The sequence below is a fragment of the Myotis brandtii genome, unplaced genomic scaffold (assembly GCF_000412655.1).
Source record: "Myotis brandtii unplaced genomic scaffold, ASM41265v1 scaffold34, whole genome shotgun sequence".
NCBI lineage: Eukaryota > Metazoa > Chordata > Mammalia > Chiroptera > Vespertilionidae > Myotis > Myotis brandtii.
Genome location: NW_005363098.1, coordinates 120,124 through 143,923, shown reverse-complemented (window position 1 = coordinate 143,923; position 23,800 = coordinate 120,124). Strand labels below are relative to the sequence as shown.

At 38.3% G+C, this 23,800-nt stretch overlaps 2 protein-coding genes across 3 annotated transcripts in view; one reads left to right on the top strand and one right to left on the bottom strand.

Moving 5' to 3' along the window:
- Positions 1–23,230, top strand: PRMT9 (protein arginine methyltransferase 9). 2 transcript variants are annotated; one of them, XM_005871404.2, is made up of 12 exons: positions 1–355; positions 2,619–2,767; positions 6,361–6,597; positions 7,107–7,274; positions 10,470–10,572; positions 11,412–11,518; positions 13,311–13,503; positions 15,158–15,341; positions 17,716–18,433; positions 20,383–20,536; positions 22,260–22,382; positions 22,664–23,230. In XM_005871404.2, the coding sequence occupies exons 1-12, from the start codon at positions 167–169 to the stop codon at positions 22,877–22,879; spliced, it is 2,541 nt and encodes an 846-aa protein (XP_005871466.1). In that variant the 5' UTR covers positions 1–166; the 3' UTR covers positions 22,880–23,230. The 2 variants fall into 2 exon arrangements, with proteins under 2 accessions (XP_005871466.1, XP_014399348.1); XM_014543862.1 differs by lacking the exon at positions 1–355 and adding an exon at positions 937–2,364.
- The window catches only part of TMEM184C (transmembrane protein 184C), a 31,611-nt gene continuing 20,626 nt past the window's right edge, over positions 12,816–23,800 (bottom strand). The window contains exon 11 of the transcript XR_001363113.1: positions 12,816–12,827. The gene's annotated coding sequence lies outside the window, so the exon portion shown is untranslated. The remainder of the gene's footprint in view (positions 12,828–23,800) is intronic.

Below are 23,800 nucleotides of genomic sequence, written 5' to 3'. Positions count from 1 at the left end.
GCCTGGCGGGGCTGTCCGCGCTCACCCGCGGCAGAAGCTAACTCTTCCAGGTGCTTGCTCTCTCGTTAGGCACATGCACGGGTAGCCATCGAGGCAGTTCCGTCCCGTTTACCAAAGCATCTTCCCTTTGGTTACACCAGCTCTGGCTTAGGGAGGTGACTCTGTCATGTCGAACTCGCGGCCCAGGCCCCGCCGCGGCGCCGGGAGTGTCGCCCGGGCAGCCGGGCGGGACGAGCTGGTGTCGCGGTCCTTGCAGAGCGCCGAGCACTGCATGCGCGCCCAGGACTTCGGCACCGCTTACGCCCACTACCTCCTCGTGCTCAGCCTGGCGCCGGAGCTGAAAGACGACGTGAAGGTGAGGACAGCCCTTCTTTCTCCCACTTGCTGGCAGGTCCTCTGTTCTCCGAAGAGTAAATACGTACAGACATAAATAAATTGGGAGAAGGGGGCTAAGTTGGTTGCTGTTACTATTTACTGTTCAGCCTGGACTTCTTTTGTTCACACCCACAGCTAGCCCATCAGAAAATCCTGTCCGCTCCACCTTCAAAATAGATCCAGAATCTTACCACTTGTCACCACCTGCTCCTTTGCTACCCTGGTGGAAGCCTCAGTCATCTGCAGACTTGGAATAGGCTTGCAACTAGGCTCTGTCCTGCGGTTTACCCCTATGAAGCCAGCGACAGGCGTGAGCTTTTCAAAACAGAAGTCATGACATCACGTTTCTAATTCAAAATTTCCTTCTCGCTCAGATTCCCAAGGCTCTATTGCAAATGAGGCCTCTGGTGATCACCTCCCATTTCCTATGTTGAATTCTAGCATGTCCCTGCCTCCGTGCCTACTGTATACAGAAGGAATGTTATGGGTTTCTGTGGTTGGATACATTTTGGAATTAGCCTAAAGTATTCATTTGATGATGCATTCTTTTAGATTCGGTTATCAGATTATTTGTGGCAGTTGTTCTATTGAAATGCGGTACATTTTTCCAAGTTTTTTTAGAATTTATATTTGCAGAAGGGATTTAATTTTGCTTCAGTTTTCAGCCTCAAACTACTTTCCTTTATTTCACTCAGGGTTTCTCAACTTCAGTACCACCAACTAAAGTGGGTGGGATAATTCTTTGTTGTGGAGGCCTGTCCAGTGTACTGCAGCATGTTTCACAACAACCCTGACCTCCATCCAATAGATAATCAGTTTGTAGTTCACATAAATTTAGTGTGAATTTTAGGACCAGCTGGCTTGAAGGAGGGGAAGATGATATGTTTAGATACAGTTTGCTTTTCTAGGTAGCAGTAGAATAATGGGTCATTTCGAGTGCATTTCATCTATTCTTTGTTCCTTAGTTTCCTCTTGTAAAACTGGGACAATATCTTTTTACTAGATATTTAATGTGTATGAAAAGTACATCTAAAATTCATATTTCAATGCCTGGCATTCAGTAACTAGCTCTGTTTTCTGCAGAACAAAATTGTATTTCTTTGGGCTTTTGCAAAATACCAGTCTCTTTAGTCTTTTTTCTTGTTACTCCCCATACCCACACTTCAGCCACACCAACCTTAACCTATTGATTCCCTAATCCATTTCATATAATCTGTGCTTTCTTTCCCGTCACACCCTAGACTCTTCTTCCTTATATTCTTGGCTCTCTAGTAAACTTCATCAGAATTCAGTTTCAGGTTTTAACTTTTCTGTATAAAATATGTGAAGATGATGTAAAATGTGTTCATGTTAAAGCTGGCATGACTAAAGCCTTCTCTCTTTCCACTGTGTTGCAGTGTGGAGACTGGAGGGAAATGTAATCGGAGGGAGGGTGACAGTCCAGCAAGTGGTTAAAGGGCCAGATTATGTTGTAACACTGGGATTGGAGAGGAGGTGACAGGTGTAAAGACATTGAGAGAGAACAGGCTGGGTTTGAAACTAATTGTATTGGAGTTAAGGTAGCATTATAAGGTGACTAAATGGTTTTTGGTCAGGTGGTACCTTAACCTTATATCCTGTGTGAGAGGAATATGATGGATTCGTGTAGAACATTTTGAATTTTTTTCAAAATTGTATGTTAAAATGCTCTCTACAAGGCCTCTCTGTGAGGATTGGAACAGGATTTATGTTGTTCATGCTATTCTTTGCACACTGATTGTCCAGGAAATATTTGAGTTGAGCTGAATTTGCGGTGACGAAAGGTGCAATCCCTGGTTGAGATGACTGGTAGGAAGTTATGAGTCTGAGTTTCAGAAGAGCGTCAGGATTGGAGATGGCAGATGTAGCATCTGTCAACACACAGGTGATAGTTAATGCACTGGGAATGGATGAGAAAAGAGAAGAAGGCCAAAGACAAACTCCCAAAACACAGAAGCCCACAAAAAAGAGGTAGGTGGAGAATGTGAAATTGCAGCTAAGAGTGGAGAGAATTTAGAGGTCAAACTAATTTATTACCATGAAAGTGGTAAAATTTATTCATTTATGTATTTGTTTAGCAAGCAGTGCCTTTTAAAGATAAATAAAATTTAAGGTGATAGTTCAATTATAGTTAAGTTTTACTCTCTGGGGAATCTTCAATATGTGTTGTATTGTCGTTCCTCATTTTTGTTATTGACTAATTTGCTATTTTCTCTTCTGTAAAGGAAACTTTCCAGTATACACTCTTCAGATGGGCTGAAGAGCTTGATGCCCTCAGTAGAACACAAGACTTACTTGGTTGCTATGAGCAAGCCCTGGAACTGTTTCCTGATGATGAAGTGATTTGCAATAGTATGGGGGAGCATCTCTTCAGGTGTGTAGTGATTTCAGATTACTTGTTAAGAATTATTCTGTATCACCTGGATCAGGGATAAATTGTAAAGTAATTTGAACAGGGAAAGTTTAATATAAAGAATTATTAACTGTAACAGGATAGAGTAAAGAGGGATTAGCTAATAAGCTATAAAGAGAACTCAGAAGAATATAGGAATAGCAGACATAATATGTAATAACAGGGCAGTTTTAATACAATTATCACATAATGTATAATAGCCACTGTCCCTAAGGCTGAGGTGAGTATCAGGGAAGTGTCCCCCCACTAGGCTGAGATCCAGACCTTGCGAAGCGGATGTAACGTGGTTCCCAGATGGCAGAGAAGTCCTGTGGTGCTTTGCCAGGGAACTTATAAATCTGTTCTCTGGAACTTGCCAAAATTTGCCATTAGAATTTCTGTCTACTCTCCTTAGAAACTTTATAATTAGGACTGATAGAAATACCAGAAATTTTTGTTTTGGATTTGTTTTAATAAATCTGGTTTCACTTCTTGGCTCTGCTCATCTGGTCACATTAAGTTTTATTTTTCTATGAAAAATTCTATATAAGAAATACCTGTGTCAGACTTTATTAGTCAGTAATATAACTATAGTCTTAGTTGAAATGGCTGGTGGAGTGAAATGAGTACTCTTTTAAGAGACAAATATTTGATAGTTTCTAGTTGTAGAGTATGATAGTAACTAGGAAAATAAGACAGATTGTCAACTGTGGCTTGTTTGTTTACACTGACAGCTAACCTGATTCTGATACACAGGCTCCATCTCTACAAATTAGCAGCCAACTCTCCATTTAAATGAAATTTAGTTTAAAAAGATTTTTGAGTAACTCTTCAAATTAGTTAGAAATTTACATTTTAAGTTCAAAGTTTTCTGTAGTTCTTTAGTTTATGCAAGTAGAATTACTTTATAGGACTCAATTATATTTCCAGATTACACACATATAATGATCATAACATAATAGGACTTAAGTTTTAGAATAAACTCAATTTAACAGACAATTTGAGTGCTACACTTTTGGCAGATTTTAACTGTTGGTGAACTATTTTTGAAGTGAAAAAAAAATCTTGGTGTTAATTTGCTTCGGGAGAGATGTAAAACTATGCAACATTTCGAATTTAGACAATGGCATTTCAGAATTTGTGATAATGTGAATGTGGCTTTTGATGTATAGTTTATCTTTGTTCTTTAGGACAGGGGTTCTTAGCTTTTGTTTCATTCTATTTTTCTTATCAAAACAGTGTATAACTTACTCCCCACCAAAGGAATCACTTTTCCAGGAGAAAAAGATTTCCAAAGTAAATGATAGCTTCCTTTCCTGATATTTGTGGGATAAAATTGGTGTCTGGAGTGTCTCCTTGTGTTAGCCAGTCAGATTTAAGATACATTAAATTGCTAGTCAGGGAAATAATGTTTTTTTCTAGTTAAAAGAAAAAAGGCATTTTTATAGTTTGTTGGTGTTATTGGGACACATGAGTGTTTCTGTAAAAGATGTACTTTGAGTGGATCATCTATTTTTTAGATTAGCATTGCAGTTTAAGAAAACTGAATTATACATTAAGGGTCAAGCCCAAAGGAAATGTAAACTCAGGAAATGATTAGATGCAGGCTTGGCATTGATTTAACAGATCGTTCAAATTTTGAAATTTTAAAATATCCATTGCTAAGTTGGTCTCTTGACAAATAATGGTTACTTATGATGTATTTTGCATTGTACTGTATGCTTTGGCGGTTGCAGAATAAGAATAAGACAGCTCTGTCTTCACGATACTTAAAGATAACATGAGTGACTTCATTTAACATAGGGTGATTGCCTTTTGTTAGAGTGCAGTTTCCTGTTTGGAGTTCCCTTTTCTTGCTTAAATCATACAATGAATAGTCTGATTCTGGTTTTGTTTTTTTTTAATATATTTTTATTAATTTCAGAGAGGAAGGAAGGGGGAGAGAGAGAGAGAGAAACATCAATGATGAGAGAGAATCATTGATTGGCTGCCTCCTACATGCTCCCCACTGGGGATCGAGCCTGCAACCTGGGCATGTGCCCTTGACCGGAATCGAACCTGGGACCTTTTAGTCTGCAGGTCGACGCTCTATCCACTGAGCCAAACGGGCTAGGGCTGATTCCGTTTCTTTCAAGTTGATAGAATGCTTCAAGGTGCTTGTGAAGAAATCTGAGTGTAAAAGGGTTCTACTAGTTCAGTTCTCTTCAATATGTGGACCACACACTGGTACTGATCCACAAATTACCAATCAATGACAGATAAATACAAAAATTGAGAGTAAGCCTTTAGGAATTTAAATCCAAGTATTTAATCAGGGAACTTGCTTGTTGAAAAGAGTTTGGACTAGTTTGAGTGCTGCTGAAATACTAGTCCTGTGCAGTACAACTATCCTATATAATGAAAGCCTAATATGCTAAGTGTCCGGTCATCCAGTCAGCCATTCAGTCAAAGAGTAATATGCTAATGATATACTAAGGCCACTCAGCTGCTCACTATGACGTGTACTAACAACCAGGGGGCAGACAGTCAACCGGTCAACCAGTCGCTATGACGTGCACTGACCACCAGGGGGAAGACGTTCTGACCGGTAGGTGAGCTTGCTGCTGGGGTCCGGCTGGACTGAGTGAGACGGGCCAGACACGCCCCGGAGCCCTCCCGCGTCCCTCCCTGGTCCCGATCGTGCACTGGTGGGATCCCTCCGCCTGGCCTGCGCCCTCTCGCAATCTGGGACCCCTTGGGAGATGTCGGAGAGCCGGTTTCGGCCCGATCCCAAAGGCCAGGCCAAGGGACTCCACTGGTGCACAAATTTGTGCACCAGGCCTCTAGTTGGTTTATAAAGGATTAGGTACTTCAAAAGGGGTGGAACTGTCTATCTTCATTAGATAGATAGTTTAAGAAACTGTAATAGTTCTGGATGGTTTGATAGTTTTTTCCCTTTGTCTTCTATTTTTTATTTTATCACATTGAATTCAGTTGTAATTTTTTGGGTGACTCGCCTTTGATTTTTTCCAAAGCATTTAGCTTAGTGTTCTTAGAAACAGTGGCTCTTTTTATTGCAGTCATACTTATTTCTGTAATCTTTAAGTAAAATATGTAATGATGGTAACAAGTACAACCGGTATAAACTGGTCTGGCAGCAAATTCAACTGACTCTTGATGACCATTCAACTCAGTTGCTGTGAGAAATGGTATGTAGGCAGCCCAGAGAGGAGCCTTATTAGCCACAGGTTTTAGTACCTTTTTACAGAGAGAATGGCTTTTAGAAAGCACTGGTGTTCTATTAGGTTGGTTAAATGAAGGATGACTTTGAGAGCTTCTACTATACTATGGTACAATAGTAATTTATAGTAAAGCACTTGTTAGGGTCCTGGAATGCATAAATATAATAGGGGTTCAGAAAAGGATTGATGAAGGATTGCAATTCTCACTGAAGACTTCCCAAAGGAGATGACACTTGGGTTGAGTAGGATTTGATGTGCTGGTGAGGGATTCTCAGGCCAGATGAGTGACATGGATGAAGGCACTGTAATTGATAACCTATAGTTACATTTTTTGTCTGTCATTTTTTACTCTAGAATGGGCTTCAGAGATGAAGCAGCTGGATATTTTCATAAAGCAGTGAAGCTAAACCCTGATTTCAGTGATGCAAAGGAGAACTTTTATCGTGTTGCAAATTGGTTGGTGGAACGTTGGCACTTTATCATGCTTAATGACACCAAAAGGAATACGATTTATAACGCAGCAATCCAAAAGGCAGTTTGTTTGGGATCCAAAAGTGTTTTGGATATTGGAGCAGGAACTGGAATACTAAGGTTTGTTGTACTTGTGTTTTAATTACATATGCATGTATACTAATGTAAATTAAAGATTTTACCAAATATGAAATATTTACCTGTGGAATTTAAAAATAGAGTTTAATTTATTTCTCATAATCTTGCTATGACTATCCATACAACTATTATATTTTTCACTGTAACTTTTGCTATATCAAGAACTGGACTTAACTACTAAGAAAAATTTGGGGTTATTATTGGAATTTTGAATAATGAATTTCAGTAGTATTTTTATATTAATACTCTGGTTGAATCTAGTTAAGTCCATTAGCATTCTTCATGCCTGTTGTGTCTTCTTAATCTGCTGGACATCATGATTTATTGTATGATTTGTTTCTGGACAAGAATATTCATTTTTTAATGTGGAATGAATAATGGTTGTGTTAAAGAATAAAAAGAAAGCCCATGTTTAAGTATCACAATTCCACTAATACTTGGAAAGAGACAGTGGATTATTTTTGTTTGATGGAGCTCTTTTCCCCTTGTAGTATGTTTGCTAAAAGAGCTGGAGCGCACTCGGTGTATGCCTGTGAGTTATCCCAGACCATGTATGAACTTGCCTGTGATGTAGTGGCAGCGAACAAGATGGAAGCAGGAATCAAACTCTTACATATGAAGTCACTTGACATAGAAGTTCCAAAACACATTCCCGAAAGGTATTATAATGTGAACTAATTTCAGTATTTATAATCCATTATTTTTTAAAAAGTAAGATATTTGCATTTCTGGTTTCTAGTCCAAACAAAAATGCTAAAACCCTTACACTATAAAGTTATGGATATAGGATAGTTTAGCATAAGATGGGTTTTCATAGTAAGGTCATATTCTTTTGCTGTTCTTATTGTTAATCCTCACCTGAGGATATTTTTTCCATTGCTTTTCAGAGAGTGGAACGGAAGGAGGGCGGGGGAGAGAGAGAGAGAAACATCGATGTGAGAGAGACATATCAATTGGTTGCCTCCTGCACATCTTGACCTGGGGTGGGGAGCCAATCCGCAACCCAGATACATGCCCTTAACTGGGAATCGAACCTGTGACCCTTTATTGTGCCATCTAATGCTCTACCCACTGAGAAACACAGGGCAGGGCCATAAGGTCATATATATATAGTATTGATTTCAGAGAGGAAGGGAGAGGGAGGATAGATAGAAACATCAATGAGAAGAGAATAATTGATTGGCTGCCTCCTGCACAGGGAGATCGAGCCTGCAACCCGGGCATGTGTCCTTGACCGGACTCGAACCTGGGACCCTTCAGTCCTCAGACTGATGCTCCATCCACTGAGCCAAACCAGCTAGGGCAGGTCATATTCTTGCTAATAAATATTTAAAGATCTTGAGAAAAATTTGTGGTAAGGGACTTAAAAAATGAACTTGACCTTTAGCAAGTTACTGTACCTTTGTTAATTTTAGTGTTCTAGTTGTAAAAATGGATTAATACCTCCTATGTAGTCAATACTTTAAAAATTCTACTCTGAAATAATAGATGAGTTGATCAACCTTGGTGGACTTACTACATTTTGTGCAAGCGGTGGCTCAGGCGCAGGCTGCGAGTGCGAGCAGGGCTGGCGCTGGCAGCAGGTATGAGCGCCGTGCAGGACCATGGCACGTGGGAGCAAAGAATTTTCAGTAACCACCAGAGACTCACCCCGATAACAGCGACCAGTGCCCCGCCTTGGTCTGGCGCCCCCGCTCACCTGCTCCACTATCCAGCCATGGTCAATGCCTGCTATGTTCTGCACATGCCCCCTGGTGGTCCGTGCATGTCATAGCTACCGATTGTTCCACTGTTCTGTCTGTTTGCATGTTAGCCTTTTATTATATAGGATTCTTATCATTTGGACTATGATTTTAAAACATCTTCTTTCATATATGTATAATAATGTTTATGAGACTGACACGCTACCTACTGCGCTAACGAGGCACCTAATAATGTTTATATTTACATAGTACTTACAAAGAAGTACTATTAGATTGTTGAAGCAGATAATTATACCCATTTTATAGAAAGTGTCCTGAATTGTTTTAGTCTGCTCAGGCCACTGTAACAAAATACTGCAGACTATATGGCTTAAACAACAAACATTTATTTTCTCATATTTCTGGAGGCCAGAAGTCCATGATCAAAGGGTGCTAGTGAGAGTTCTTTTTCTAGCTTGCAGATGGCTGATGGCTGCTTTCCTGCTGTGTTCCTAAATGGCCTTTTTCTGTGCATGTGAGGAGAGGGAAAGATCATTGGTGTCTCTTTCACTTTTGTAAGGATACCAGTTCTATCCACCTTTATGATCTCATTTAACCTTAATTCCCTCCTAAAGACTTTCTTTCCAAATACAGTCACATTGTGGGTTAGGACTTACATGAATTTTAGTGGTACACAATTCAGTCCATAGCATGAATCAGAGTTATTTACATTTTACTTCCCTGGCTGGTGTGGCTTAGTTGGTTGTAGCATCGTTCTGTACACCAAAAGGTGGTGGGTTCGATTCCGTCAGGGCACATACCCAGCTTTAGGATTGCATCCCCTGTTGCGGCATGTGTTGGAGGCAACCAGTCGATGTTTCTCTCTCTCTCCTTTCCTCTCTCTAAATAATAATAATAATAATAATAATAATAATAAATTTTTCTCACAGATAGTGTTGTAGAAGGATCCAATACAGATTCTATTATTAATTTATTTTGACCTTGAACAAATCTAGAGATTTATGATGTTGGACTAAATGTTTGCAATACCTTCTACTTTGTAAATGTATGTAATTATAAGTACTGAAAATTTGTGTATATATAAAATATTGTGTCTAGGCATTGTGGGGGATACTAAATTTGTTCTTTTTCTTCAAGGCACCTATAATCTAGATAGGAAGATAAGGAATAGTCAGGAAACTTTTTTCTTTTCTTTTTTTTTTTTTTACCTTCTAATTACACTGAATGATATAATAAATTCTAAAGAAGTTTAGAGAAGGGAGAAAAAAATCATTTTGGCGTGTCTTTGGATGAAAATTTCTAGAAAGAAAAAAATGAATGAAGATCAGAGCTCTGTGGATTAGACTGTTGTGAAAACTCACAGGTAGTGGGTAAAAAGCAAGAGAAGTAACAGGAGAGGCACAATCAACATGTAAGCGATAAACATGGATAATGAAGGTAGAGAAGGATTTTGAGAGGCAGGGCTTCTCACCTGCATTGAATATTATTTGTAGATCAAGGAAAATGAAAACTGAGAAAGATTATTTATTTGGATAAGTAGGCGAGTCCTTGATGATGCAGAGTATTTTTATATAGTGTTGTGCATAGAAGTCCAATTAGTCAGCGTTAAGGAGAGGGACTGGTAACGTTAATGGGTATGAGCCGCTCTTAAGGATTTCCAGTGGTTCTCAACCTTCTGGCCCTTTAAATACAGTTCCTTGTGTTGTGACCCAACCATAAAATTATTTTCGTTGCTACTTCATAACTGTAATGTTGCTACTGTTATGAATCGTAATGTAAATATCTGATATGCAGGATGGTATTAGGCGACCCCTGTGAAAGGGTCGTTCGACCACCAAAGGGGTCGCGACCCACAGGTTGAGAACCGCTGATTTAGGCAATGAAAATAGTCTGAGGGGGCAGCAGAGTCAACTGCAGGTTGTGCCACCCTCCCCCACCCCCAAGAAGTTAGTGGAATACAGAGGAGCCTGAGGAACATTAGAGTCAAGTTTTTCAAGTTTCAAGAGTAAATATTAAAAATGAAAAGTGTTAGGAAATTTTACTTGTGGACTGTTTCTATAATATACTCTTCCTTTTTTCTCTCAGCTTTGACATCTTTATATAAAAGCATGATATTTTACTTACATATATTTTTAAAAAATCATTCTGTAGAGTGTCCCTAGTTGTAACAGAAACTGTCGATGCAGGTTTATTTGGAGAAGGAATTGTGGAGAGTTTGATTCATGCATGGGAGCATTTACTTTTGCAGCCAAAGGTAAGCAGCATGAAATTAGGTAAATTTGATATAGAATTCATTATTTTAACAGATATTTATTGAGCCCCTATCACAAAGAAATCTATAAAAAATACACCCCACAAACACTTACTAACATAATGCAGTGTATACTTGTGTGCCCAAATGGGGTATACAGGCAAAAAGGAATTCATAGGAATTGAGATTGTATTGTGAAGGGACTGACTGACTATTGAATTCTTGAGTGAAATTGAGAAAGGAAGAACTTGCAGTCTCACAGCCCTCACTGCTTGAAATTAAGGCAAATTATTGAGAGTTTAGAAATAACTGCCTTGGTATAGTTTGACCCACGCGACTAATTAAGTTTTGTAATTACCGAATTATATTTTGCATTAAAATCCTTTACAGTGGCCTACAAATTGTAGATTTGGTTTATATAATACATATTATGAGTGAAATGATTTTAACATGTAATAAGAATTCACTACTTACAGAAAGTGGTTTGGATTTAAAATAACTAATTAAAGGTTTAAAAGAAGAGCAGTTTGTTTTTCAAGTAGGTAATGGTGATTTTGGCTTCTCAAGTCAATATCCAGTAGTTTTTTGCCGTATGCATACTCATAACCTTATAACCCCCCCTCCCTCCTTCCCTTCCTGTTTGTATTGTTAAAAAAAATGTATATATAATATATATAAGTACATACGTAGAGCAATGAAAATAAAATAAACTTTGAAGAAAAAAAACATAACCTGCTTATTCTTACCTATTGTTGTTTACTTTTCTATTAATTTTTAGATGTTGTCATTATATATTTTTGCATAAATGTAACTGAATCTGATGTTTATTGTTATATTTTTAGACCAAAGGTGAAAATGGTAACTGTGGAAAGTATGGGAAAGTTATACCAGCAAGTGCTGTTATATTTGGCATGGCAGTAGAATGTGCAGAGATAAGAAGACATCATAGGTAAGTGATTATTGAAATAGCAATTACTTAAAAAATTATAATTTAAAGGATTGACTATACTTTAAAGGTTAATGAATATTTATTTGAAAGAGAATTTGTAGTTTTCTGACCTTTAAATTCATGATGTTTATTCAGATCTTAATTTTCTTTTTGAATTTTTTTGAAACTTAGGATTCTAGGATTAAAACCAGCTTCAATTTCCTAGTGGAAAATTAATTTTGATACAACTTATATCCTTTTTCTATGTGATAGATTCACATAGGAAAATATTAAGTTCACTGATTTTAGATGAAAGTAAAATAAAAATTTCCAACATGAAAATAATTTACTTTATTTCTCTCATTCGTTCTTAATAACTTTATTAATAGTAAATGTTTTGTGATTGAGGTGAATGAAATTTAAGGATCTTTCTACCCATGAGATGCTAAGATTTACTTATCAACTATGATATAAAGGTTTTTTTAGTTAAAGAAGTTTCTTGTTTACATGTCCTTGAGCATCGTGAATGTTTTATTTTGCTAAAATGTTGATCTGTATTTTCTGAGGACTTTTTAAGGAGGCCCCCCTTCCAATTACTTATTAGTAGTAAATGTAACATACAAATATTTTAGGAAATACTGATGGGTAAAAGAATAATCATCCTGCCCTTGGCCCATGTGACTCAGTTGGTTGGGTGTCATCCTGTGCACCTAAAGGTTGCCAGTTCAATTTCTGGTCAGGGCACATGCCTGGGTTGGGGCTCAATCCCTGGAGAGGGTGTGCAGGAAGCAGCCAATTGATGTTTCTCACAGTGATGTTTCTCTCTCTTCCTTCCTCTCCATTCCCCTTGCTCTAAAAATCAGTTGGAAAAAAATCCTAAAGAAAAAAATCATCCAGATAACTGCTGTCCATCTTTATTATATATTCTTCCTTATACTTTTCTATGCATATTACAGGTGATATGTAAAAAATGTGTAGTGATTGGTAGGGCACAGTGCACTGACCACATAGATAGTGGCCTTAATCAGAACATTGGCTGAATTAGAGTATACTGGTTGAATGTTAGCTCTGTGTAAGTAAATGTGTGTGTGTGTGTGTGTGTGTGTGTGTAAATTATATTTTGTTTTCAAAGTATCAGTAAATATATTTGCTTTTTCTTTGTGTATTGTCCATTTGGTTATGCTCTTTTGTGAAGTGTCTAAGTCTTTTGTCAATTTCAGTTTTTCTTTTATTAATTTGTAGGAATTTAAAAATATATTTTGGATAGGAGCCCTTCGTTGAATAGATGTATTACAAATTTTTCCTACTTAATGGCTTGACTATTTCCTATCTTACTGGGTACCTTTTTTTTTTTAATCGTCACCCTAGGATATTTTTTTCATTGATATTTTAGAGGGAATGGATGGGGAGGGGAGGGGAGAGAGAGAGAAACATTGATGTGAGAGAGACACATCTATTGGTTGCCTCCTGCATGTGTCCCCTGACAGTGGTCAGGGATCGAATCTGCAACAAGGTATGTGCTCTTGACCTGGAATTGAACCCATGACGCTTCAGTCCAGAGGCCAACACTCTAACCACTGAGAAGCTAGGGTTGGGTATCATTTGATGGGCAGAAGTTCTTAATTGTAATGTAGACCTATTACCTGTTTTCCTTTATAGTTAGTGATTATGTATATAATTATGTTTAGGAAAACTTTGTCTCTGAAGTTTTATTTTATTTTTATTTTTGATGGATCCAATACTAGATGATGCTACTTGATTCTAAAAAAGAACCTCATCTTTTTTTCCCCTCTCTTATCTCCTCTTTCACCAGGGTGGGCATTAAGGACATTGCTGGGATCTGTTTGCCAACAAATGTGAAATTTCAGAGTCCAACTTACTCTTCTGTAGATACCGAAGAAACAGTTGAACCTTATACAACTGAAAAGATGAGTCGAATTCCTGGTGGATATTTGGCTTTGACAGAGTGCTTTGAAATTATGACAGTAGATTTCAACAATATTCAGGTAAAAAAAAAAAAAAGTTCAATTACTGTTTTTGAGCATTAAACTTTATCTGTTGTTTAAAACAATTAATACATAGGACAGTCTTATTTTAGTTTGCATGGGATTCCATTTAAAGAAAATGATTAAACGGTAACCAGAATTCCCTCCTGAAATTATTCACTTTAAAAAAAAGAGAAAAGAAATCCCTAACATTGTTGGGAATGTCTAATGTGCCAGGTGTTTTCACATATGTTCTTAGGTCGCTCAGGCAAGAATCTTGTAATATGGTTGTACTTACCTGTGTGCTATACAGATGAAAGAACTGTTGCTTACATTAACATTCCCCAAATTACGCAGCATGTGAATGTAGAGGCAGGAGTTCTATCCTAGATGTTTCTGATTTTTCTTAGTGTTTTGCTGCCATTTCAAATGAACAGTTGACTCCTCCAAATGAATAGTAATCCACATCTCTGGATTGTATGATTTTTAGGGTGACTAGCCATCTCGGTTTGCCCAGGACTAAGAGGTCCCTGAGATGTGGGACTTTTACTTTTAAAACTGGGATAGTCTTGTGTAAACCAGGACAAGTTGATCACTCCAGTGTCTCTATGTGTGTGTTGCTGAGTGGTGGAAGGAAGTGAATATACAAAGAAAGTGTCCAAAGGAGTCGAGAAAAGTAACAAAATCCTTCTCTGAAGCTCTTTAATTAAGGTTAAATGTTCAAGTATATACATTTCTTTAGATGAAACCTGTCTGGGGACAGAAGACTTTGTGAGGGTCATTTTAGCCTAAGATTTTTATAATTTAATAAAAGCTTTCTCCTATTGTTACCAGCTTTTTCTTGAGGTGATCTAGAGCTAAATGAACATTTTGGCATTGCTTACTAAGGCTGAGCTTCAAGAACATTTTTTTCCTGATATCACATAGAGAACAAGGTGATTACAGCTGCTAAGTACCCTGAAGCTATCTTTTCTTAGTTCAAGCTTTTCTTATTTTAATTTTTCTTTGACGCAATAAAAAATACATCTTATTAAGTCTTTAATTTTGAAAGTAATATCTACCTGTTTAATACTTTCAAATAATACAAAAGAATAGAAAGGAAAAAGAAAAAGTGTCTTTAAAAAAAATAAATCTTAAATCCTTCTTTCCCCAGGTTACTGGTTTCAAATGCATCTTTTCAGACTTGCTTTTCTGTTCTACACACACACACACACACACACACACACACACACACACTCTCTCTCTCACTCACACACTTTTTAAAAAACAATCTCTATTGCTTGCCACTCACCCTGCCTTCATTCAGCAATAAGGGAGGGGCAAAAGGAGGTTTGTAGTTCTTCATATGGAAAGTAATAATAATAAGTAATAATATCAGAATGAATTCAGTGTTTCACGTACTCACACCTGTAAACCTACTTTGCCCCACCCTGTTTAGCATGGACTTCTTTCTATGTCAGTAATATGTATCTTGCTTCCCTGTTTTTAATAGCTGCATGTATTCCACTGTGATACATCAGAGCTTCCCATCAGTGTGCCCTAAGTGGTTTCAGGAGTGCCAAGATATCAATTCCCCAGGGCCTATGGCTGGACTGAGTACTTGCAGAAATGGAAAGTGATACGATATTGGGATATGCAAATATTAAGTGTATAAAATCCTTTTATATTTTTGTAGGAATTAAAAAGTCTTGCAACTAGAAAACCTGATAAAATTGGTGTTCCTGTTATTAAAGAAGGCATACTAGATGCCATTGTGGTTTGGTTTGTACTCCAGCTCGATGATGAACATAGTTTGTGCACAAGTCCTAGTGAGGAATCATGTTGGGAACAAGCTGTCTACCCCGTACATGACCTTGCAGGTATTACCTTGTCTAATTTTTTTTTTCTGTTCATTTTCTTACACTTGTTGTTTTAATCCTCCAAGCATTTGAGGCATTGTCAAAAAAATCACTTTGAAGTTTCTAGTCAAGGGAGACTGATGACAGCTCTGAGAATTTTCTTTTTCTATTTTAAAAGTAGCTTTAAATAATATATATGTAGGTTGATAAGAGAAACTAAAACACAACTCTCCTGCATACTATTAAAAAATATCTGTCATTGCCCTACCTGGTTTAGCTCAATGGATAGAGCATCAGTCTGCGGACTGAAGGATCCCGGGTTTGATTCCGATCACGGGTACATGCCCGGGTTGCTCGATCCCCAGTAGGGGGTGTGCAGGAGGTAGCCTGTCAATGATTCTTTCTCATGTTTGATATTTCTCTCTCTCCTTCACTCTTCCTCTCTGAAATCAATAAAATATGTATTTTTAAAAAAATCTATCATTAAATCATTTCTCCAGCAGTAGATAAGAGCAATGCTAGCCCATTTTTAATAAAACAGAAAAGTACTACTTTTTAAAAAAATATATTTTTATTGATTTTTTACAGAGAGGAAGGGAGAGGGATAGAGTCAGAAACATCTATGAGAGAGAAACATCGATCAGCTGCCTTCTGCATGCCCCCTACTGGGGATGTGCCCGCAACCAAGGTACATGCCCTTGACCGGAATCGAACCTGGGACCCTTCGGTCCGTAGGCCGTAGGCTGATGCTCTATCCACGGAGCCAAACTGGTCAGGGCAAAAAGTATTACTTTTAATGCAGGAGTTCTTACCGCTTACAGAACCTGATGGCATCTGTGGAGCCCCATGTCCTAGAAAGGCACACACTCATATAAGTACACAAGTTTGTAGTTTTAGAGAGTTCATGAATCCATGGACTTCTCTAAGGAAACTCTATATTAAAGATATTTTTTGTATAGAAAATTTTTTGGACCAGCAATTTGATGGGTTTCAGTATATTTCACAGCAATTGTGCATAGAAAAATTTTACTTTTTAAAGTGGCTACTTGTTTCTCCTAATCAAGGATCTGATTTGGCACAGTCATTAAGTCATGAAGTCAGTGCAGGGTTGTGGCTAGTATGGTGTTTTTAGACTCAGTTGTGTAGATTTGGATTCAGGTCTCAGCTCTGCTACTTTCTGACTCCCTGGCTGTCCTTGCTGGTTATTTTTCAGAGCTTCTATTATGAGATGTGTAAAAATGGGATGCTGCTGCCTCCCTTGCAGGATTGTAGTAGGGATTAATAGAGATGATGGATGTAAAATGCTTACCATAGTGATTGGCACTTATAAGTGATATTTTCTATTGGTGTTTATTTATTTTAAGCCTCTTACAGTAACTTAGACAGATGGTCTTTTTGTTTTTAATCTTTCTTGGGAAAGGACGTTTTAAATGTTTAAACACAAGAATAATAATTTGTATTTTCAACTGGCTTTAGTGCTGATAAGAGATTGCAATTGTACATTCACATTTTAAAGTTTTATTAAGTGTGAAAGCTAATGGAAAAGAGCATGACACAGTTTATTGTAGGACTTATTCTTTCCTTATATTTTCAAATATGCAAGATAGTTGAGAGATATTACTGATATGGTTCCAGTAAATACTGCTTTTGTTCTTTTTTTAAAAAAAATATTTTATTGATTTTTTACAGAGAGGAAGGGAGAGGGATAGAGAGTTAGAAACATCGATGAGAGAGAAACATCGATCAGCTGCCTCCTGCACACTCGCTACTGGGTATGTGCCCGCAACCAAGGTACATGCCCTTGACTGGAATCGAACCTGGGACCTTTGAGTTCGCAGGCTGACGCTCTATCCACTGAGCCAAACCGATTAGGGCTGCTTTTGTTCCTTTAGAAATTACTTTTAAAGAAAAGAATAATGGCCCTTTAAGCTAACATAAGGTTTCGTATTAATCCCTTAATTTCATCTCTCTTTGTTATTGTCAGCTTCATTGCCAAAGAAAATTGAGAGTTCCCTGTAGCCCTTCCCACCTCCAGTTTGGGGACACAAAGGATATCTAATGATTGTAGGGAAAGCACTAAATACTGATAGTTAAGGTCCAATAATGTAACTCTTGAATCTCTGTATTAGACTGAGTTAATTGAATCTTTAACTTCAGTATTTCCCTTTGTAAAGCTGAAGAGATTTTCCTATTTCTTTTTTTTTTGTATGTGTTGTAGGAAATTAATAGATTGATTCACTTAAATCTAATAAATTAATATATATAATCCTCCCTGTAGTGATTTAAAAAATGGGGAGGGTTGGTGGAATGGGAGGACAGACGTGTTTATGTGATCATAAGGCTAATAAACACTCATATTCATCAATTATAATTATTTTCTTTCTTTCTTATGAAGACTACTGGATAAAGCCTGGGGACCATGTAATGATGGAAGTGTCTTGTCAGGATTGCTACTTAAGAATCCAGAGTGTCAGTGTCTTCAGTTCGGAACATGAAATGGATGTTGGACAAAGTTCTACCAAGAATAAAGACTTGCTCTCTTTAGGAAATGAGGCTGACCTCTGTAGTGCCCTGGCTAACCTTCAGACCAGTAAACCAGATGCTATGGAGCAGACATGTGTACTGGAATCCACAGAAATTGCTTTGCTTAATAACATTCCATATCATGAAGCCTTTAAAATGGCAATGAGGAAAGTGCTGTCTTCACTGACCCCAGAGAAGCTGTGCCAGGCCGTGGATGCCCACTGCCAGGACAGTGAGATGAGCTGTGGAAGTGGACAGAATGATTCTGAACAGAGTGCCTCGGAGCCTTTCTATGTGCTAGATGTGTCTGAAGGCTTCTCTGTTCTGCCTATAATCGCTGGCACACTGGGGCAGGTTAAACCTTACAGTTCTGTGGAGAAAGACCAGCATCGCATCACTCTGGACCTCATATCTGAAGCCAATCACTTTCCTAAGGAAACACTTGAGTTTTGGTTGAGACATGTGGAAGATGAATCTGCTGTGTTGCAAAGGCCCAAATCAGACAAGTTGTGGAGTATAATTATATTGGATGTCATTGAGCCATCTGGGCTCATACAGCAGGAAATAATGGAAAAAGCTGCAATATCCAGGTAAAACACAAAATATAACTGTTGGGGTTTTTTTGAACTTAAAATTCATGTGAATTCTTTTAGTTCTTTAATGGTATAACTACAAATGATTCATGATTTTGTATCTTCCTAAAGCATTGCTTTTCAGGACCTGTGATTTCATACCTTTCTCTTTGTGTGCATGTAATTACTGATTTTTCCCTTCAAAGGACCCCTTCCACCGTAGATGTGAAGAGTGAACCTGCTTTGGGATTGGACTGCCTATATACTAGTATAATATGGGAAATAAGTAGAGATCTATAAAAATATTCAGGGTAACTAAGAAAAAATTAAATTTTAGCTTGCTAATTTCATAGAATGGTACCCTCTTGTGGCTATTTGGGGTTAAAATTTTATCGGGTTTAGTAAAGGCATAGATAGGAATTTTGTTAAGGGCTGTATAATTTTGTTACGAGGTCTATAATTTTACCAATTGTGGAAATTCAGTTTTGCTGGAGGTAATTCCAGCAGGTCATAAAGGCAAGAAGTTCATCAAAGGTTGATGGAACTTGAGGCTTCAACAGGGCTGAATCATATTACCTGCTGCTGGAATAGCTGAAAGCATTTCCCCAAACCTGAAAATCTGCATATATTATTGCCTGCTGCCAGGCAGCTGAGGGCAGTTCCCCCAATCTGATAATCTTACTATTTACCAAACTTTACCTTTGATATATATATCTGCTTTGCTATAGGGCAAAATCCTATCTAATAATAGACAAACATGGTAATTGATTGTACTTTCGCTATGCCTCCCATTGGCTAATCAGCGTGATATGCAAATTAACTGCCAACAAAGATGGCGGCTAATTTGCATACCGCAGGCAGGGCAGGACAGCGCCATCCCGCCCCAACCCCCGGATTGGCCCTGCCGTGTGTGCGACTCGGGGAGGCAGGGCAGGCACCGAGGGATCGGGCTTGCCATCTGCCACCCGGGGAGCGGGCCTAAGCCAGCAGGTGGTTATCTCCCGAGGGGTCCCAGACTGTGATAGGGCACAAGTGGGGCTGAGGGACACCCCCCCCCTCCCCCGCCAGCGCATAAATTTTTGTGCACCGGGCCTCTAGTGTGTTAATAAAAAGCTAGGAGTCCAGAGACTTGGGGAACTTAGTTACTAAAGCTAAGCCTTGCCTGGCTCCCCCAAAAAATGCCTTTCAAATTTATATTTCAGCCGTAGCCGGTTTGGCTCAGTGGATAGAGAGTCGGCCTGTGGACTGAAGGGTCCCAGGTTCGATTCCGGTCAAGGGCATGTACCTTGGTTGCGGGCACATACCCAGTAGGAGGTGTGCAGGAGGCAGCTGATCGATGTTTCTCTCTCATCGATGTTTCTGACTCTCTATCTCTCTCCCTTTCTCTCTGTAAAATCAATAAAATATATTTAAAAAAAATTTATATTTAATGTCTAGTTTATTAATTTACTCGCAGCCCCTTCTCCAGATTCCTGAACCTTTCTAGATGCTGAGAACGACCCTGGCACAGTTTCTACCTGACTACTTAAAATGCTAAATACTTAATAGGAAAGGAATAACAAATATGAGTAAAGCATTGGGGTCAGGGTAGAGTCCATTTTTAGGGTAATGTGTTGTAGGACTTACTACAATTTAAATGATCATGTCCTCATATTTACTGAGATTATCCTGATTTAGGAGCATGGCTTGTTTCCATTATTCTGGTGCCATTGCATTAAGGAATCATCTCTAACTTTCCTTGCTGATATTGTGCTCATCAGATTACCTGTATATGATTTGGCCTTTAGGGAGAGCTACTACGGAGCAGCCTGCTTGCCTATAGTAACCTTTTCCATCAGCTTTTTATCTAGAAAAGTCCATTAGACTACTTATAATTTGTAGCTCACTAATTCATCTTGATTTAGTTGTTGGTATTGATAAAATGTGGGGCATCAAGATGTTTTTTTTAAACACTTCTCTTTCTCTAGGTGCTTGCTACAATCTGGAGGCAAGATCTTTCCTCAGTATGTGCTGATGTTTGGGTTGCTCGTGGAATCACAGACACTGGTAGAAGAGAATGCTGTTCAAGGAACAGCACGAACTCTTGGATTAAATATAGCACCTTTCATTAACCAGTTCCAGGTAAGTGCCTAGAAGAGAAATTCAACCATGTGGCTGTTATCCACAGTCTACCTTCTCTCTCTCTCATCTTCTATAGTCACTACTGGCCCAGTGCATGAAACTTGTGCACATTAAAAGGGAATTAATTAGAGGAAATATTTTAATAGTGCTATTTGCCCTTTCTCTATAATAGAAGTGTCAGAGATGAGAGAAAATTAGTAAAATGTATATGAAAATCTCCCTCCTGTCAGAGTCTGGGACGCGCCGCGGGACCCAGAGTCAAGTCCTCACCCACCTGCATGCGCCTTGAAATGGTGTGAGACCCAGACCCGGCTGGGCCCACCCCTGTCAAGCCCCGCAGGGCGAGGGGCACGGCCTGGTGCTGGGACGGGGGGGCGCAGCCTCAGGTCCCCTGGCCCAGGCGCGAGGGTGCGACAACCATTTGCATATTAGCTCTTTATTATATAGGATTATGTTTAGCTGGATTAGGATCGTTATCAGTTTCCTAGAGCAAAGGAACTTACTATGGATAAAAATCAACCTAAGGAAGGAAGAATGCCTTCAAGGATGTCCAGGGAGAGGTTGATGTATCTGTGTCTCTAATATTTTATTCAGACAGGATTTCAGACAGGAGGGGAACAGGAGAGAGAGAGATAGAAACATCAAAGATGAGAGTGAATCATTGATCGGCTGCCTTCTGCATGCCCCCTACTGGGGATTGAGCCTACAACCCTGGTATGTGCCCTGACCTGACCGGAAATCGAACCAGGACCTCCTGGTTCATAGGTTGACAATCACAGAGCCACACCGGCCAGGCAGGAAGGCACTTTTTGTTTCCTTTTTATTTCAAATGAGGAGGGTAAAGTGATGGGACACTTTATAGCAGTTAGTTGTCAATTTTGACTCTATAGTCATGTGTCCCATATGTTCAGTCACCTAAGGACCACATATCCAACAGTGGTCCCATAGGATTGTCATGGAGCTCAAAAATTTCTGTTGCCTAGTGCCATCATAGCCATGGTAATGTCATAGAGCAACACATTATTCATGTGTTTGTGGTCATGCTGGTGTAAACAAACCTACTGCACTACCAGCCACATGAAAGCATCGCACAATTACAGTAGTGGGCTGTACCATCTAGGTTTGTGTAAGTGCACTCTGTGCTATTTGCCTAATGATGAATTTCTCAGAACATATCCCCTGGTTAAGCAGTGCATGACTACTTTCAGAGCTACTGGTAATTGAAACCCAACTCCAGATCAATCTGATGTGTGGCCTGAATGGTCAGATTTCAAAGCCTACCTAGGTGATTTTAATTTGTAGCCAAAGTTGAGAATCACTGCCTTAAAGAAATAATTTTATTTTCAAACAGAATCCACTATTAAGTTGTTTGGTTGAATTTGACGTATTTTCTCAAATTCAATAGTTCATGTTATACTATTAGCTTATTCATCTTTCACACGTAAGATCCTTGGTTTAAAAATTTTGAGCTGTTTGGCTTAAGTAAAAATTTAATCTGTTTCCATCAAAGCAAAGTATCCATAGATAATTGAATCCATGGTTTAAACAAATGATTTAACCTGCCTAAACTGTAAAACTGGAATCATGAAATTCCTTATACCTTAAGATGATCTAAGAATTGAGCTAAATGAAAAAAGCATTGTATTGTACTGAGCCAAGTACAAAGTAATCAGTTGGCCATAAAAAGAATTGAACAAAAGTGAACCATTTGTACTTTGTTTAGGTACCTATTCGTGCATTTTTGGACCTGTCCTCACTGCCTTGTATACCTTTAAGCAAGCCAGTGGAACTCCTAAGACTGGATTTAATGACTCCATATTTGAACACCTCTAACAGAGAAGTAAAGGTAACTTAAAATAATTACTCTTGTCATACACAGAATAATTATCTTAAACTAGGTAACACTTTATGTACATAAAACTGTTTTAGCCACTTTCTTTGAAAATTTAAATATTTATTTCTTTTCTGAACAATATCCAAAAATGGGCTTGGGTAAATATTAGAGTAAAATAGGTCACTAATTAAATATATTTATGAAATTTGGATCTAAAATTTGACTAACAAGGCAAAGACTTATTCAAGTCTATTTGTTCTGATGAAATTCTCACGATTTCTTAATTTTCCTAGGTACACATTTGTAAATCTGGACAAGTGACCGCCATTCCATTTTGGTATCATATGCACCTTGATGATGAGATTAGGTTAGATACGTCCAGTGCAGTGTCCCACTGGAAACAAGCTGCAGTTGTTTTAGATAATCCCATCCAGGTGGAAATGGGGGAGGAACTCGTGCTCCATGTCCAGCACCACAAAAGCAACGTCAGCATCACAGTGAAGCACTGAAGAGCAGTTTTCTGGTGAAAACCTGTTTACATAGAGCAAATACACAACTTTTCTGGTCTGAATAGTGTGACTGTAATCATAAAGTGGGGGATGTAGAGACTTAATTGCTTGTATTGATCAAATTTTTTAAAAAATTGACCTTAATACATTTAATAAAATGTATTTAAAAGATACATTATGTAGTAGTATTATTACAAAAATATTTGCTACAGACTTCCTTTCTGAAAAAGACTGTCATTAGTTTTTACATTAGGAAACTTGGTCTTTATTGCTTAGTTTTACTCACTATAGATTAAATTTTACTAAACACTTTTACTTATGTGCTAAAGCTATAAAGGATTTTGAATCATCTTCATTGTCATGTTTTATTTTATTTTTTTTTATTGATTTCATAGAGGAAAGGAGAGGGAGAGAGATAGAAACAATCATGATGAGAATCATTGATTGGCTGCCTCCTGCACGCCCCCTACTGGTGATTGAGCCTGCAACCTGGGAATGTGCCCTTGGCCAGAATCGAACCTGGAACCCTTCAGTCTGCAGGCCGACACTCTATCCACTGAGCCAAACCAGCCAAGGCTTCATTTTCATGTTTTAGAAAGTAAAGCAAAACTTTTAATATTTAGGTATCTTGGCTTTTTTCCTTAAGTCTTAACTTATAATTGGAAACATCAAAAAGTTGGCTTCCACTGAAGACTGAAGGCTATGGTTACTTGTTAATTATAAGCTTGCTTCTTTTAAATACTGGGTGTACTTCTGAAATAACTTCTTAGATTTTGTGATTTGGGAATGCAAAAAGAATTTAAACTCTAAGCTAAATGTAATTAAGAGTAAAAGAGGAAAGAAAGGAAATCTTAAGGAGGCAGCATTTTTCCTGGTCTGCTTTGGCAAAGAAAAAGTGAAAACGATAAATTCAAGAAAGAA

Coding starts and splice junctions, on each gene's coding strand:
- PRMT9 (XM_005871404.2), top strand. CDS start 167: ATGTCGAACTCGCGGCCCAGGCCCCGCCGCGGCGCCGGGAGTGTCGCC. Junction 10,573..11,411: donor ATTTACTTTTGCAGCCAAAG/GTAAGCAGCATG, acceptor TTATATTTTTAG/ACCAAAGGTGAAAATGGTAA. Junction 11,519..13,310: donor GAGATAAGAAGACATCATAG/GTAAGTGATTAT, acceptor CTCTTTCACCAG/GGTGGGCATTAAGGACATTG.